Source organism: Saccostrea cucullata, unplaced genomic scaffold (assembly GCF_032062105.1).
Source record: "Saccostrea cucullata isolate Sc308-1 unplaced genomic scaffold, CSIRO_AGI_Scuc_v1 ctg1277, whole genome shotgun sequence".
NCBI classification, from domain to species: Eukaryota; Metazoa; Mollusca; class Bivalvia; order Ostreida; family Ostreidae; genus Saccostrea; species Saccostrea cuccullata.
This window is the reverse complement of record NW_026920520.1, coordinates 117349-134389: the sequence shown is the minus strand read 5'-3', so window position 1 is coordinate 134389 and position 17041 is coordinate 117349. Positions and strand designations below refer to the sequence as shown.

Here is a 17041-nt window from a genome sequence, read left to right as displayed (position 1 = left end):
CCCCGAAACACCCCCGATTACGGTTTTAAAAAGCAACACAACAATCAGTAAAGCAGTTCAAAACAAAGCCAATATTGATATGTACATTGACTATTGTAATAGTTAGAAAGTCGTAGACTATGTTGCAAACTGACAACTTGGTTAGTTTGAGGATTTTTTTTCCTTCCGGAGGACCTGTTTAAATGTCCGTTTAAAGAACACAGTTAATGTTTGTCCGATCAAATCACCAGTAAAACATGGCAGTGAGTGATTATACACAGACTTAACCTTAAATATCCTATAAATACTATATCTTTGGTTTCTACATAATGCATAGACGGTTAACATGTAACCTCCAGTATAGTAATGAAATCAGTTAACTTATTCTCTGTTTTCTAACGCAGTCCCGTCATGCTCTCGGTGGAATCCTCCAGACCACTAGATTTGGAGCTACATTCGGGTATCACATCTTGCTTTCTCAGCAAACTTTCCAACATGTTGCACGTTGAAGTTAATGGCGATATGCACTCTTCCCTAGCCGGAGTTTTGTCTGGATTAGACAAACAATCCGTATTCAATTCAGGTGCTTTTCCGCTCGCGTTGTTTTCGAACAGATCAAGCAAAATGCCGCATTGTTCTGTTGACAATTCCAGGATATCTTCCTCATCATTTCCACCGGAATTGGTGACACTGTCCTTCTCTAGTATATACTCAAATGACATGGAGTCATGAAGTTCATCAGCTCTACCTGTGCTTCTGTCAAAAGAATGAGATGGAGCGGAGATTTCTTCTTTTTTCTGTTTTTGTAAATGCTGAGCATTAGTGGATTTAACATAAAACATGTCATTATTTTGTTGACAGTTTTGCCCTCCTGTAGGCATTCCCTTGCTGAGATGTTGTCGTAAACCTATCTTTACTGATGGAATGACCTTTTGGTCGTCATTGCTCAGCCAACCTTCGTTCTTGGTCTTCTTGCAAGGGGGTATTGAAATATTTGGAGTCTGTTCGAGTACCTCTGGCATGCCTTGTTTGACAAGGTCTTCTACCATAGTGTTTATTTCAGATATACGTTTCTGTGGCTTCTTTTTCTTTTTGACCCTGGAATGTTCCAAATCCTCCGATAGGCCATATAATTTCAATTTTAATTCCAGTTGCTAAAATAAAATTTACCGATATATTAGAATCCCAAATAATTTTAAGTGCATAACTTTCATATATACAGTTGAATTAAAATGTATACATTGTATCAAAGTTATCCAGTCGTATTTTTTTAAAACTACATGTATGTCGTATGAATCATTTAAAGGGGCATGGACAGTTTCAACTGAATTTTTTTAACCAATTTTAATGTTTACAATTCCTACCTAAAGCATCATATAATTATTAGCAAAAATTTGAACATCATTTGTTGATAAACAAACGAGATACAGAACTTTATACAGTTCTTTATAATGTAAACAAGGCTCGTGCCTTGTTTTTGTTTACATATAGAAAATATATTTATAACAAAATCAATAGAAACTGACAAATCGAATTTAAAATTAACTTTTTATTGATATTATCTACTTTGAACGAACATATATTAGTACATTAAACTATGTAAACAAAAACATGACAAGGTCCTTGTTTACATAACAAAGGTTTGGAGCTCTAAATCTGTCTTGTATTTCGACAACTGACGTTCAAATTTTCGATGATCATTAGAAAGACCCTAGTTGGATATTTGTAAAAATGAAAAAATAGATTTTGAAATTTTAGCTGAAACTGTGTCCATGCCCCTTTAAAAAGAATTGAAAAAAATGTATTACTGTAAAAACTGCAAATAATGAGCTCAACTGGTCATCACCACTTTAAAATTATGCAGTTTTAGGTAGATTTTCTCTACCATTAATACATTTTACTAAATTAGTTTTTAATGGTTCCTTACAAAAATTTTGATGAGCAGTTTCTGATGTTTTAAATTCATGGCCTTTTGGTTTTCCTCCAACTTTTTCAAAGTGTGCTTGTCCTTCATGAGTTCCTTCATATATTCCACCGATGTTTTCAAAATGGACCCTTTATTTTGCTTTAGGTCACTGTAAATAGGTGTATTCTTAATTAACTACATCCATTCACTGTTGTGACCAAATTTCATAGAATTAAGAATTTTTACAATAAAAAAAATCACTCTTGCCGTGATGAAGTGACAAATAAAATTGAATATTAATATAATCTGCAATATTTCAAAAAGCCAAAAACTAAAACACGGGATGAAAACTCGTTTCAGGCCATTTATTGTAATTTGGGTTGTCAAAATTAGGCATGGCTTCTGGACACAGTGACACAAATGGCAGATATTATCGTCCTGAAAAGTTCAAGAATAAAATAGCACTTTCTTTAAAATACCAACACAAATTAAACAAGAGGCCATTGGGCCACATCGCTCACCTGAGTAACTTGGGTGATGCGGTTCTTTACCAGATTTTCCCTCTTGCTATACTTATCGTGCCCCTACCCCCTCCCCTTTCATGATTTTAACAATATGATATCTACACTACCTAAGGATGCTTCCACATAAGTTTCAGCTATCCTGGCCCAGTGGTTCTTGAGGAGAAGATTTTTAAAGATTTGTTCTATACATTTCTATGTAAAACTTGGATTCCCTATTGTGGCCCTGTCCTAATCCAAGGGGTCATGATTTTAACAATTTAATATCTACACTATCCAAGGATGCTTCCGTATAAGTTTCAGCTTTTGAGGCCCAGTAGTTCTTGAGAAGAAGATTTTTAAAGATTTGTTCTATATATTTCTATGTAAAACTTGGATTTCCTATTGTGGCCCCGTCCTAACCCCGGGGGTCATGATTTTAACAATTTAACATCTTCACTATCCAAGGATGCTTCCACGTAAGTTTCAGCTTTCCTGGCCCAGTGGTTCTTGAGAAGAAGACTTTTTAATGACCCCACCCTATTTTTGTCTTTTCTTGATTATCTCCCCTTGTAAGGGGGGTTGGCCCTTCATTTTAACAATTTAAACTCACCTTTACCCAAGGATACTTTGTATTAAGTTTGGTTAAAATTGGCCTATTGGTTCTTGAGAAGAAGTCGAAAATTTGAAAAGTTTACAGACGGACGGACGGACGGACGGACGGACAGCTAGACGGACGACGGACAAAATGTGATCAAAAAAGCTCACTTGAGCCTTCGGCTCAGGTGAGCTAAAAACTCATCTTACTGAGGAATGCTCGCTGGAAGAAGAGTGGCCAGTTCATTGATTCTGTCGTTTATGTTATATCGACGCCGCCTTTCAACTGAAACGGGAATGGGAATGGTGTTTGAATATTGCAAAACGAAATCAAGATAAGTTGTTTTGCATAACCTGCGATCGATTTCATTATTAGTGTACATAGATTTTGAAAGTGACTTCGCTTTGAAATATTAGAGATATAAGTTGCCCTTTATCCTAAAGGATGAAACATATGGAGATAACGAACAGTATTCGATATCAAAAGTCAATAAAACAATACAAATAGCAGAGCAAACATGGACCTCCAAAACATTGGAGGTGGAATAAAGTGCCATGGAGGAGTGATCATCCTCTGCCAACCGATAACACCCGCCGTATGATCCTTGTCATGATCAGGAAATAACGGAAAAATCCGTCGTCAATTCAGTGTATAATAATGGACTTATAATTACATGTAGTATGATAAACGTCAGTCAGCATTTGATTCAATGATAAATTGTATTTGCTGACAAGGTCGATGTATCGACCATAGATGTTACGAAATGATGACTTTAAACGAGACTGATGATATTCTTGTTTCATCAACTTGTTCGTCAAAAATTTGTCTCGTTTTAGAAATTGTTCATACGTAGAGCATGCTCTTGCGTATCGAATCAACTGAGATATATAAACTCCGTATGCAGGTGATGAAGGTATATTGCCGCATACGTAAATGAAACTGACAAAAGAAGAGTTAAAGTCATCACGTTTATCATCAAGTTGTGTCATCAAAAATTTGAGTTTTTATGCAAAAAAAAATCCTTAATATAATGTTGAATCTATTTGTACGTCTATTTTATACATACATTGTATTGTTCAAAATATATACGTATTTTATAAAAAAAAAATTATCATTTGTAGTTTTAGATTTACAAACTTACTAATATTATGGTTGTCCTTCTTTTTTCTTTCTTTCTTCCAATTTTCCTCCTCTCTGATTGAAGTGAACATTCTATTTCCTTGTGCAGGATTCTCAACTTCATTGTTTGGGTCAACTGAGATATATAAACTCAAACAATGTAATATTAAAAATATATAACAACTCTCTCTTTCAGATTAAAATGTAAAAATATTTTATGCCGCATAAGTGAACCTCTGGGAAACTGACAATTGTTTAATGAAGAGTTAAAGTCATCACATATATTTTACAGTCATAATACGCTTCGTATTACGTTTTATAAGATAAGGAAAGCGTAATATTACAAGTTATCGTAATCATAAAACTTATATTACAATTTTTCGTAATGTAGTTAAATTACGAATACGCGTAACATAGTCTAGTTAGGAGGGTATGTCAGGGCATCAACAATAGTGGGAAACATGGGATAATTTGCATAACCGGCGATGAGGATGAAGTTTTATGCAAAAAAAATCCTTAATAACAATATAATGTTGAATCTATTTGTACGTCTATTTTATACATACATTGTATTGTTCAAAATATATACGTATTTTCTAAAAAAAAAAAATTATCATTTGCGTAGTTTTAGATTTATTATTAAACTTACTAATATTATGGTTGTCCTTCTTTTTTCTTTCTTTCTTCCAATTTTCCTCCTCTCTGATTGAAGTGAACATTCTATTTCCTTGTGCAGGATTCTCAACTTCATTGTTTGGGTCAGACGTATGATGAATATCAGTGCTGGAGGCATTCTATTAAAATCAAACAATGTAATATTAAAAATATATAATAACTCTCTCTTTCAGTTATTAAAATGTAAAAATAAAGAAGATTTATGCCGGTAATATAAGATGTTATATTGGCACCTGATCCCACCTCTGATGTTTTCTCTGCTCCTGTTTTGTATTGTTTAATGGACTTTTGAGCTTGAATACTTTCGTTATCTCCATATATTTGATAATGAAAGATATTAAATTTAGGCTTGTTACGATTTAATCGTCAATGTTATTCATAATTGTCTACTATATATTTACGCATGTAGCATGGTTATAATTTAGCCGTAAATTTTACATGTATTGACCATTATTTCGTTTTTCCTACTCTGAGCTGTCGAATTGCAGCAATTCAAGACCAATATCAATATATAACCCCTTGTCAATCACAATCAAACATTAACTACTAATATGATTGACAGGCTATCTACATGTGCTGACAGGCTATCTTATGCTACCTGATGTTTTGTGATTGTATGTACTGACAACAATTATCCCACAACACGTCAAGCTTTTTATTTGTACCTCATGACTGGTCGTCTTGGTGTGAGGGAAATTAGATTTTCACGTTTAGAAGGACCTTGACCTTTAGCCTGAATTTAAAGATTTGACCCGTCCTCCCCCAAATTAAAATAATGAAAAATGATTAAAAAAAAATTAAGAGAAGATTATTTGTCATTAGAACCTTGAATTCAGTTAAAATTTTATTACATATTTTATAGATGCATAAAATTTCAATAATTACAAAAGCATCAAAACAAAAAATAAACATCAACTATTCGTACACCAAAGACAATTTTTAAAGTGTCAAATTAATTCGTTAAAGACATTCTATTTTTGACTTTATAATAAAAGTATATTTAAGGAATAACTGTCTTATTTTTTGATTTCATGATGTGATCAATCGATTAGCTCGCGAGATCATTTGCATAAATGCCGAAGGCGTTGCGAAAAATTATCACGCAAGCAAATCGATTGATCATCGTCATGAAAGCAAAAAATCTGACAGTTATATTTACATGCTCTCGATTCCGCCAATCAACGTGCTACAAGCCCCGTGTTTGTTTCTATTTGTCCCGCCCTGTACGTGATTCTTTTAACCGCACCTATCGATGAACCAGTACATTGATGAGGAAATAAAGGACATTAACTATTTGTAATTTTATCTCGGACAAAGACATTGGAAATGTAAATATTACAGAATAAATCAATGCCACACAGTGGTAAAATAAAAACACGACCATTGCTCCAGACTCCCCAAAGCTTTCTTTTAACAAGTAAATGAACTTCCTCAAACGAGAGGAATTTTCACTTTTTAAACTTGCACAGTAATCATCCGTCCTGGCACATACATTTATCTTTACTTTGGCGCCTTATCAGGCCAATCGATTTACATGTACCCATTAACATTGTAGTAGCTCTTCACTATGGTTTACTTACCACTAAACTACCTGTCTGTTCTACTACCGATTCCAGGTCCTCGTCATAAGAAGTGTCTACCTGTACAGAGCTCATCATGTTACCTATAAGATTTTCTACCTGCCAAAAAAAAAATCTTACATAGAACAAGTTTAGGCATAGTTCGTGCCCTCGCATAAGAAAATAGGAAGACGATTGAAGAATATAAAAAAAATATGGAGATGCAGAAGGAAATCAAAGGTCAACCTTGAACTTTGAGTTTTTAGCCTTAAAGGTGTGTAGTGTTGTTTTTTTTTATGTTTTTTGTTTATTTTGGAGGGGGGGGGTAAAGTAATTCATGACCCTTATTTTTTTAACAAACTTTAAAGTCTCGTTGACAAAAAGTGCAATGTTTTACTGCAAATCTAAAATAAAAAGAGATGTTTGTAAAACACTTATGTCCCCTCCCTCCCAAATTGGAATTTTTCAAAGTCCAAAAGGGCATAACTCTTGTCAAAAATGGCGCGATCGTAACCAAAACAGAACTTGACCTAGATATTCATCTGATATATCTGTATACCAAATTTCATTTCAGTATGTGCAACGGTTGTGAAGAAAATGAACGGAAACTAAGTGGACCGACAGACCGACAGACAGCAGCAAAGCAATATGCCCTCCCGACATAAAAATATACTAAATTTATCACAAGGAAACTGTTTTATGCAAAATATGAAATGCATCTTCAGCTTTTGATCTCATAAAGAATAACAAAGGTTTCTTCTTGAAATCAATTAATATTTTCCCCTAAAACATTTTTATACATTTTATGAATTTTTAACTTTAGCATTTTGACTTCATTGTAAAAACCTGAAAGAGAATAACAGTTCTGTAAAAATGTTACACATCTAAACAAATTATAAATTTAGTAAATATTTAATGTCGCAAGTAGTAGTTGAGCCTTCTAAAATTTACATTGGTTGTTGCACACATACATGTGGTAGCATGACTGAACCTTTGGTAAAGCTTGACTGTTGAAGCGAAATCTGTCTTTATTTGTAACTCTTTGAGTGACATTATACGTTTTAAACAATTACGACAAAATATAAAAACGAAAAATACAACATACGTCGTCTAGGTCCTCCATGTTTGAAATTGCGCACCGAAGCTCTTCTGACAGGAGGATTCCAGCAACTTCACTGCTGGAACAATCCACAAAAGATCCTAGATCTATCCCGATAGTCATGCTGCTAGATAGCTGTTCTTCTTGGCTGTCAACATTCATAGCAGTAGAGTAGCCAACGCTGGAACCTCTAGCTTCATCAGTCTTAAATCAGAGGAGAGCTAAGGTTAAAAATTCATTAAAAAAATTCATAGTACTCGATCAGTCTGGAATTAAACATGTATAACACTGAATTTTACGCATTTTGTTTATTAAAGTAGACATACCCTGACGTGATATTTAGGTGAGACTCTAGCTCTTATTAACGCAAATAAAAGCAAGACCGTAGGGGGTGCGGACAAACCAAATACCCGGTACATTTCTATATCATACATTACAAAAGAAAACGAAGCTTATTTGTCCCCTCGATACATTTGCCTGTGCAGTTTAAACTATATAAAAAACGCAAAGTTACGCTTGTTATCCTTCAAAGACATTTGACGTGGTTTTAGCCGAGCTTATTGCTCAAAAAGCTTTGAGTACTTTGGCAGTTTCCCGAGCATTTGAAATAGGAAGTTGGTAAACACAATAGACGAAAAATGGCGACGTTTGATGACGTTACGGCGCAAAGGAGAGCAGTTCATTTGGATTTATATGTAGTAATGTCGCCTTAAGAGACTTTTGATATTTTAAATACAGAAGAAAAAATGAAAACGTCACTAGACATAGTATGCATGTACAATAATGAATTGAAATTTGAATTTTCTTAACGAATTCTTTTTGATCGACTTCCCGGGTAGAGCAAAACTTTATGGACATCAGCTATGGTAACATCGATGACGCTGTCACTTAGACCGTCGATATATATATATATATATATATATATATATATATATATATATATATATATATATATATATATATATATATATATATATATATATATATAAATTATATATATATATATAAATTTGCCTTGATAATTTAATAATCTAGACAACTTGTCCATGAATGTGGGGCCTAATGCGGGGAGGTGTGCTAAAAAGACACTAACATTTATATAATTAGTAAAAAATTATATACATACATGAATATATTATAACAAATAACCCTCTCATGAGGCTATATCGTGCTTGGTCAATATATCTGGATAGACCAACAGGACAACAATTTTAAAGTAAAGAAATATAGTTTTCCTACAGAAATAAAATTAGTGACATGTTTAATGTCCTCCTCTTACCTTCGAATGAATAGGATAAACCAACTATTAAGTCTTCTTTTTTCGGGATCGATAGATCTAAGGCGTATATTGTTTTTGTCTTGTCTGTCTGTTTGTCTGTCTGTTGTCAATTTTAACCTTCGCCATAAGTTTTGAACCGTGAGATACAATGAAAACTTCATATTTGGTACGCATTCTCCACTAATTTAGCTTTTTCAAATGACACCAAGGTCAATGACCTTATGACCTTGACTGTGACATAGGCTAAAATAGCTTTTTTGAACTTTGTTGCCACTGGGCGCATAGTGTTTCACAAAAACATCTTGTTTTTATAATTTACGAAATATTTAATTTTCTAATTTGCTTTAACATAGAGTAAATCAATATTAAAGGCATTGTTACCTTGTGACAATTATAACATCACAATATAATATTTAGGAACTCTTTTTCAGAAACATCATATCAAACTATAGCTACCTGTATGTAATATCAACACAATTATTGTTTTACTAGAAGAGAATTTGAATTTTTTTTAGAAACTTCAGGCCGACATACATGTATGGCAGCGAAGAAAGACAAGTTCAATTCGATGACAACATAACAAAAATTACAAATATGACTTGTTAAAATTTTCAAATAATACAAAGACAGTACTAGTAAGTTCTAAGTATTAAGTTCTAAGATCTAAGTTGCTCAAAGTGTTAATTTCACTGTTACTGTAATAACACCAATAATAGCCCCAAACACTAAGTTCTTTTAAATCTTTTCTGTCCTTTTTTTTTAAATTCTCTGATCTCCTGGAACAATATTCCATTTTCCGAGTCTTTTTGTCTAAGAACAAATCAACACCAAATTCCAGAAATCCTGACCTGTTGCAAATAGGTAATATACCTCTACCTGTATATTTACTTCACAGGAAGAAATCAGACCTTTCAGTCAAAACTGAATGACATACTTCAGCAACATTTCAGTGACACTTCAGTCACTGAATGGCACACACTTTTCAGTGACCTTTCAGAAAACATTCAGTGACATTTCGGTTAGCATTTCAGTCAACATTCAGTTACCTTTACGTCATCATTCAGTGACCCTTCAGCCAATATTCAGTGACCTTTCCGCCAACTTTCAGTGACCTTTCAGCCAACTTTCAGTGACCTTTCAGCCAACATTCAGTGACCTTTCAGCCAACTTTCAGTGACCTTTCAACCAACTTTCAGTGACTTTTACCTGTATATTTACTTGATATAATTATTAATCCTTGGTCGTTAGTGTATACATGTAAAGAGAACGTTTAGAATGGAAAACCACATCTGGGCCTATATAAAATCGCACCAGTTAGGATCAAATAATTAAAGATAATTACAAAAAAAAAAACAAAAAAACAAGAGGCCCATGGATTTGCTATTTTTTAGAGCACTAAGGGTTTTAGGAAATATATATCTTTGAAAATGGTTTTTTATTGTAAAGTTTAAATCCAAAAGTAGTCCCATGACCAATCATGGATTTTCTATTTTTTAGAAAATGATTTTTAAAGCATTTTCCTATATATATCTTTGAAAACTTTGGTCGGCCATTTTGGCCCAGCCTAACCCCCGGGGGTCATGATTTGAACAAACTTGAATCTACACTACCTGAACATGCTTCCATATAAATATGATGAATTATGGCTTTGTCATTCTTGAGAAGAAAATTTTCAAAGAATTTTCCTATATATTTCTATGTAAAACTTTGGTCGGCCATTTTGGCCCCGCCCTACCCCCGGGGTCATGATTTGAACAAACTTGAATCTACACTACCTGAGCATGCTTCCATATAAATATGATGAATTATGGCTTTGTCATTCTTGAGAAGAAGATTTTTAAAGAATTTTCCTATTTATTTCTATGTAAAACTTTGGTCGGCCATTGTGGCCCCGCCCTACCCCCGGGGGTCATGATTTGAATAAATTTGAATCTATACTACCTGAGGACGTTTCTCCATAAATTTCATCTTTCCTGGCACAGTGGTTCTTGAGAAGAAGATTTTTAAAATATGCCACCAAATTTTCATTTATTCCCAATTATCTCCCCTTGAATGAAGGCGTGGCCCTTCATTTGAACAAACTTGAATCCCCTTCACCCAAGGATACTTTGTGGCAAGTTTGGTTGAAATTGGCCCAGCGGTTCTTGAGAAGAAGTCGAAAATGTGAAAAGTTTACAGACAGACGGACAGACGGACGCCGGACAAAATGTGATCAGAAAAGCTCACTTGAGCTTTCAGCTCAGGTGAGCTAAAAAAAAAAAAATACTAGAGCTGTTTTTGAAACAGAGAGAAACTCAAAAAGGTTTTATTTCTCGATTAAACGTACTACATATATATACATGTAAGTTGCAAAAAAAACTATTCCCTCGTCATAGGATTTGTCCCTCACCTCACTCGACACCAAAGCATCAGGCAAATCGGGAAAAGTTTACCAACTTATACTTAACATCACCTGAACTATATTTATTATAAGAAAAACCTTACAATTATTAACTCTAATTATGAATGTGAAAGTGTTCTATGTGAAAAGTGTTTGTTTACCATGTTTTTTTTTTACTACAATGATTTTTGAGAATCCTCGCTCTATATACTTCAATGAGAGTATCTATTTTAGTGTATGGATTTTACGTCGGTCGATGGCCGTCTTTTATACTCTACTGGTAATGTATGCTATCTTTTTGTGTATAAGCTTCTTATGGTACGTTGATTTTAAATTGAGAATATCTAAGACAATGATCAGAGGGAAAGGAACAGGGCAGTTTGTGTACATGTTCGGTACACTTGTCCTTAATCGCTAGACCACATCTTATCAAAAAGTTCTCATGCCCCCGAATTTTCAAGGTGATTGCCTGTTTATAGACTAATGATACATTTATAGCTGTCTGTCAGTCATTATTTATGAGTAACCATGATTGTTAATGTTAAACGTTTTACACATTACAAGGGAGGTAACACAAAGAGCATAATCGGGCCAGCTTTATTTTACATATGCCCTATAATGGCACCTCTGATACTAAAACACATGTACAAAATGCACAATTATGCATGATAATTAATGTAGTCTTAGTTCATTACACACATATAAATATGTTTACGTTATCATGTGCCTGTTTGGAGCGATCTAATTCTTTCTGTTTTATTAATTAAATCTAAACATATACGTCAGATTATGGGCTACAAACTTGTGAAGTTCTATGAGTATCTATTATCTTTTCTGTGCTGCGATGAATAAAATTCTTTTCTTTGGGTATACATATTCCTCCTAGGTATCTGATTCTATTTCTGTTTACGACTGTATTTCATGAGAATGATGACTTCTCGTTTTCGCCACCTTCCACATTTGACATTCTACACACTTATATTTAATTCAAAGACACTTGGTTTTTTTAAACATACACGTAATATTGTTTTGATGCACTGTTTTCTTAGAATATAATGCAAGAAATTTCAAGATAAAGTTCAAACCACATACTCGTACAATTAGCAATTTCCTCATCAACATATCTATCTTCAGAGGTAGATTAATTTAAGAAAGTAGTGCTGAATAAAATAATTGCAGGTAGAAAACCTCATAGTTTAGTTTAAAGCCCAATCAACTCATTGTTATTAAAGAATACCATTCTATTTATAAGGACATTTCAAAAGAATATTTGTTTCGTTTAATTAATTAATCAGGATGCTAAGACGGCAACTGAAATGTCTCCATATTCAGAATACGTCTCGTAATATTCGACTTGATAAATCAAGTCAGTGGAAAAAATTGTAAATGTTGATGCAAACATTCACGGTTTTCAGTGCGATTAAATACTGCGAGTGTTTCATCGATTTCTTTTGTAAATTTTATTCTGTAAAACATGTCCATCTTTTACATGTACATGTCTCCTTTAACTTGAGAAAAAATGATAAATGTTTATAATATCATCAAGATGATTACAAAACGTATTTTTTAAAAACAAAAAAGCAAACTACTGAGCGAAAAATTACCTTATGTGCATTATCTATCCTTTCGTCAGAACAGACATTCGATTCTGCCGTTGTTACAGGTTCAAATTCATCTATAGCATTTCTATACTGTTCATCCATTTGTTTCAGTTGTCGGCGAATTGCCTGCAATCTTTTACTAGCTTGATACATTTCCTACAGATTTCTTTCTCTCTTTAAAAAGCAAATCAAATAATTTTTGTTGAGTAATTTGGAGAAAAAAAGCATCAGTGTGGTTGGAATGAACTACCGCTTTTAAGATTTTTTTTCCGCTGGTCAAGCACGACCCTAAGATATGGACAATTGATCCTTTGGGTGTAAAAAGAACACGTGACGTCTTCACGTTTTTTATCTTTGTGTAATAGGCTCAAAATGAATTCGTAATACGTTTTTAATACACGTGTTTTTCTCGTAAAGGTCATTTTAAAATCCGTTGAATCTTTTTTGTAAACAATTTTCTTTTTTCACATGAAATAAAAAAATATATATATACGATTATTAAAATATTCAAATAAGGAATGATATAGGTTGCATTTTCTGCTTGCTAATCAGTTGAAAAGAAAAGAATGAAAATTAAAGCGAAATCAATTTAAGACATGTTTGTTGTCATAAAATCACGCATTCATGCAATGTTTGCGCAAAGTTTTAAGTGGGACAGTTATAAAATTGCTTTATATGAATTTGAAGAAAAACTGCTTTAAAATCTTATTTTACTTACATTGCCTGTCCTTATCCAAACGTGTACCGCCTTGAAGAAAGTTAATATTCACTAAACGTCGTACAAATAATGAAAGAATCATGTTTGCTTTGGTCTGCAGAACATTAATGGCTATCCAGAATATACTAATGGGCACCTATAAACATAGACGATCAAACGTACATTAACAAAGTTAAGCTTTTTTCTATTCAGGATTTTTTTGCAAGTTGCACCCTCCTATATTTATTATTAAAAAAATGATAGCACCGATATATAAATCAGTCTAAGTTCATCGGGTTAATATTCGTTCCAGCTGTCTAATCTTTTTAGCGTTTAATTCTATACTTATGCATAATTTTCCTATAAAAATGAATACACATACCCAGAATGTGGAAAGGCAGTGATTTGTGTTAAATTTCACATTTATAATAATCGGACATACTAGAGCTTAGGCCTGGTATTTTTACCTAGATTTGTGTTTTTCATTAAGGACCTTCTTTTATATACAGGTATATACAATACTGGAGAATGGTTTTCGGACACTGAGAAAATTAAATCATATAAAGGTGTAAATACTGAGCATGTTGCTTTTATTTTTCGAAAAGCGGGAGGGTATATAGTAATCGGTATGTCCGTCCGTCCGTCTAGCTCTACGTCTGTCCGTCTGTCTGTTACGCTAGTGGTACCAATCTATTATCCGCAACTCCTCTCGTACCACTGAATGAAATTTGATGAAACCTTCACAGAATCTTTATTGCATATTGCCATTGTGCACCACTTATTTCACTTTTTGATCCGATACATATTTTTGGATTTCCCATAGCAAAAGATGGACACTGCCATTCTATTCATATGGGAGGCAGGGGGTATCATTAAGTGAGCTCATTGCTCACAGTGCCTCTAGTTTCATTTCAATATGTGCAACTTTCTGCAAAGAAAATGAACTGAAATGCAATGAAATGGAATTTTTCCAAGTCCAAGCAAGGGGCATAAATCTGTCCAAATCAAAACGTATCATTCACAATATCGAAGCGTACAGTTAAGTTCGCAAATCGAAACAAAGTACCCAAAACGAAAAACAAATGTACCGTTAACAAAACAAACAAACCGTTCACATATCGAAACGTTCCATGCAAGAAACGAAACAAACCGTGCAAGGGGTGTTGTAGGTAGTTTTAAGGTCTGTATTACCAGTAAACACGATGGATGATTAGCTTTTATTAGGGTATTTCAGACTGTCCTCCTTAACCCATGTTTTTTTTTTCGAATATCAAGAACATGAAGAAAAGAGGAAAGAACCCCTGATTAAAAGCGTCCCTGTAGAACCAATGCAAATATCATTTACTGCGAGAACTCCGAGTAATAGCTATCTGCGTTCGTCCGACAGCATTCTCTTAATACTTCAGTCAACACTTCAATTTCTTATCTGGATTCTATGAGCCAAATTCATTGAATGTTGGAATTAATACATGTAGCTTATATGGGAAACGGTAAACACAAATGGTTATTTCACAAAATTGTCGTATGTAGTGCATGTTCTTACTTTCAGCTTAGAAACATTTACTTCCACATGCAGGTGAAAATGGTATTTCTACATTTTTCTTTATAAAGGAAGTTGAATATTATAATAGATTAGTTGAAATCATCTTGCGACGTATATCATTTAGTTTCGTTGTTTGCCACCAGTGTCATATTCTATTGCTAGTAAAATATTCAGATATATAAAGTACTGTGAATGAGATGTGTTTTGCTGTGGCCGGGAAACCCAAAATTTGTTTTGGATCAAAAAGTAAAATAGGAGGTGCACAATGGCAATATGTAATAAAGATTCTGTGAAAGTTTCATTTTCATTCAGTGGTATGAGAGGAGTTGCGGATATTTAACAGACGGACGGACATGTACAGACGAATCGATTACTATATACCCTCCCGCTTTTCAATATAAAAAAGATGTGCTATACTGTGAGGTATCTTTTTATTTCGCGAGGGACATTATTTGATTTATTTGATTTAAATTCAACTTGAAAACAAGATGTGTTTGTGAAACACTATGCACCCGGTGGCAACAAAATTCGAAAAAAAAGCAACTATTTTTAGCATATAGGTAACCGTCAAGGTCTCAAGGTCATTGACCTTGGTGTCATTTGAAAGAAATTGATTAGTGGAGTATGCCTATTATATATGAAGTCTCTATCTCTTATGGTTCAAAAGTTATGGGGAAGGTACGAAAAAGCTAAATTTAGCATTTAGGTCACAGACAAGGTCACGAGGTCATTGACCGTGGTGTCATTTGAAAGAGCTTCATTAGTGAAGTATGCATACCGAATATGAAGTCTGTATCTTTCATGGTTCAGAAGTTATGGCGAAGGTTCAAGTTTGCAGACAAAAAGCTATTTTTAGCACATATAGGTCACAGTCAAGGTCACAAAGTCATAGACCTTGGTGTCATTTGAAAGAGCTTAATTAGTGGAGTATACATACCAAATACGAAGTCTCTATCTTTTATTGTTCAAAAGTTATGGCGAAGGTTAAAGTTTGCAGACAAACAGACATACGTCAGGACAAAAACAATATACGCCTCGGATCTATCGATCTGAGCGCATAAGAATACAAGAACAGACTGGTTTTAACGAGACACATTTAGTTCCTATGGGAATTTCAACAAATTACTGGAAATCCTGGCCCTGGGATCATGAAACACCTTAAGCTTAAGTCAAAATATTGAGGGTGTCAAGCAGATGTTTTAAGATTGATTTATATACTAGTAAGTGTTGCTATTTGCAGATTCTAAGATTAATTTGATAAATAATAAACATTTTACAGGCGATTGAAAATTTGACTTAAGTTTAATCTGTTTCATGATCATGGGTTCAGATCTAAAAAACGCTTCTTGACATTGTGTTAAAAGGAAAGGTATAGTTTGAATATCAACATTAGAATATGCTTAAAATCTTTTTTAACAAAAAAGATTTACCTATGACCGTCAAAAGGTATTCAAATTAGCAATTGTCTTTAATCCCAGAAAGCCTGATCTAAGATATAGATACATAAAGTGTTAATAAATTCTACATTTTTGATTTATTGGTTTGGTAAATGTTTTTGATTTCGAATTTTATTAAAGTTTAGTTTCTTGGAGTTTTAAATCATCCACTACTTCCAAATGCTAAGATGATGTAAATACATTTTGAAGGTCATCCTTCGCTGCTGTCAACATTTTCGTTTAGAGTAAACAAAGACCTGGGTAGAACATTAACTGGAACCTGATCTGTATCCAATAAATGTTGATAAGGATTTTGATGCAGTTTAGGTATTAAGTTTTGGTATTGTAATTCAAATTCAATTTGGCTATTTGGAATGTGAAAAATATTTGAAAGTGACACGACTTTTCAGAATTGCTCTCTAGATGGTGAATAACTGTCACTCTTAAAAAAGTTTTACTTAGTAGTCATTTTTGGGTCACCTGAGTAAACTCAGGTGACCTATTGCTATCCGTTGTTGTCCGTCGTCGTGCGTCGTCCGTCGTGCGTTAACATTTGAACATTTTCAGCTTCTTCTCTGCAACAACTCAACCAATTTCAACCAAATTTGGCACAAAGCATCTATGGGTAAAGGGGAACAAAAATTGTGAATTTCATGATCCCTGCCTCCCT

General features: G+C 33.7%; 1 protein-coding gene across 1 annotated transcript; it reads right to left on the bottom strand.

Moving 5' to 3' along the window:
* Window positions 1-374: 374 nt before the first annotated feature.
* LOC134250167 (uncharacterized) lies at window positions 375-12848 on the bottom strand. Its single transcript, XM_062732520.1, has 8 exons — window positions 12699-12848; window positions 7442-7639; window positions 6358-6456; window positions 4752-4896; window positions 4125-4238; window positions 3193-3268; window positions 1907-2054; window positions 375-1133 (listed from the first exon to the last, which is right to left on the bottom strand). Exons 1-8 carry the CDS (start codon window positions 12846-12848, stop codon window positions 375-377), a joined length of 1689 nt encoding a protein of 562 aa, XP_062588504.1.
* Between the last annotated feature and the right edge of the window lie 4193 nt (window positions 12849-17041).

Coding starts and splice junctions, on each gene's coding strand:
- LOC134250167 (XM_062732520.1), bottom strand. CDS start 12,848: ATGTATCAAGCTAGTAAAAGATTGCAGGCAATTCGCCGACAACTGAAA. Junction 6,457..7,441: donor ACATGGAGGACCTAGACGAC/GTATGTTGTATT, acceptor TTTTTTTGGCAG/GTAGAAAATCTTATAGGTAA. Junction 4,897..6,357: donor AACAGACAGGTAGTTTAGTG/GTAAGTAAACCA, acceptor TGATTTTAATAG/AATGCCTCCAGCACTGATAT.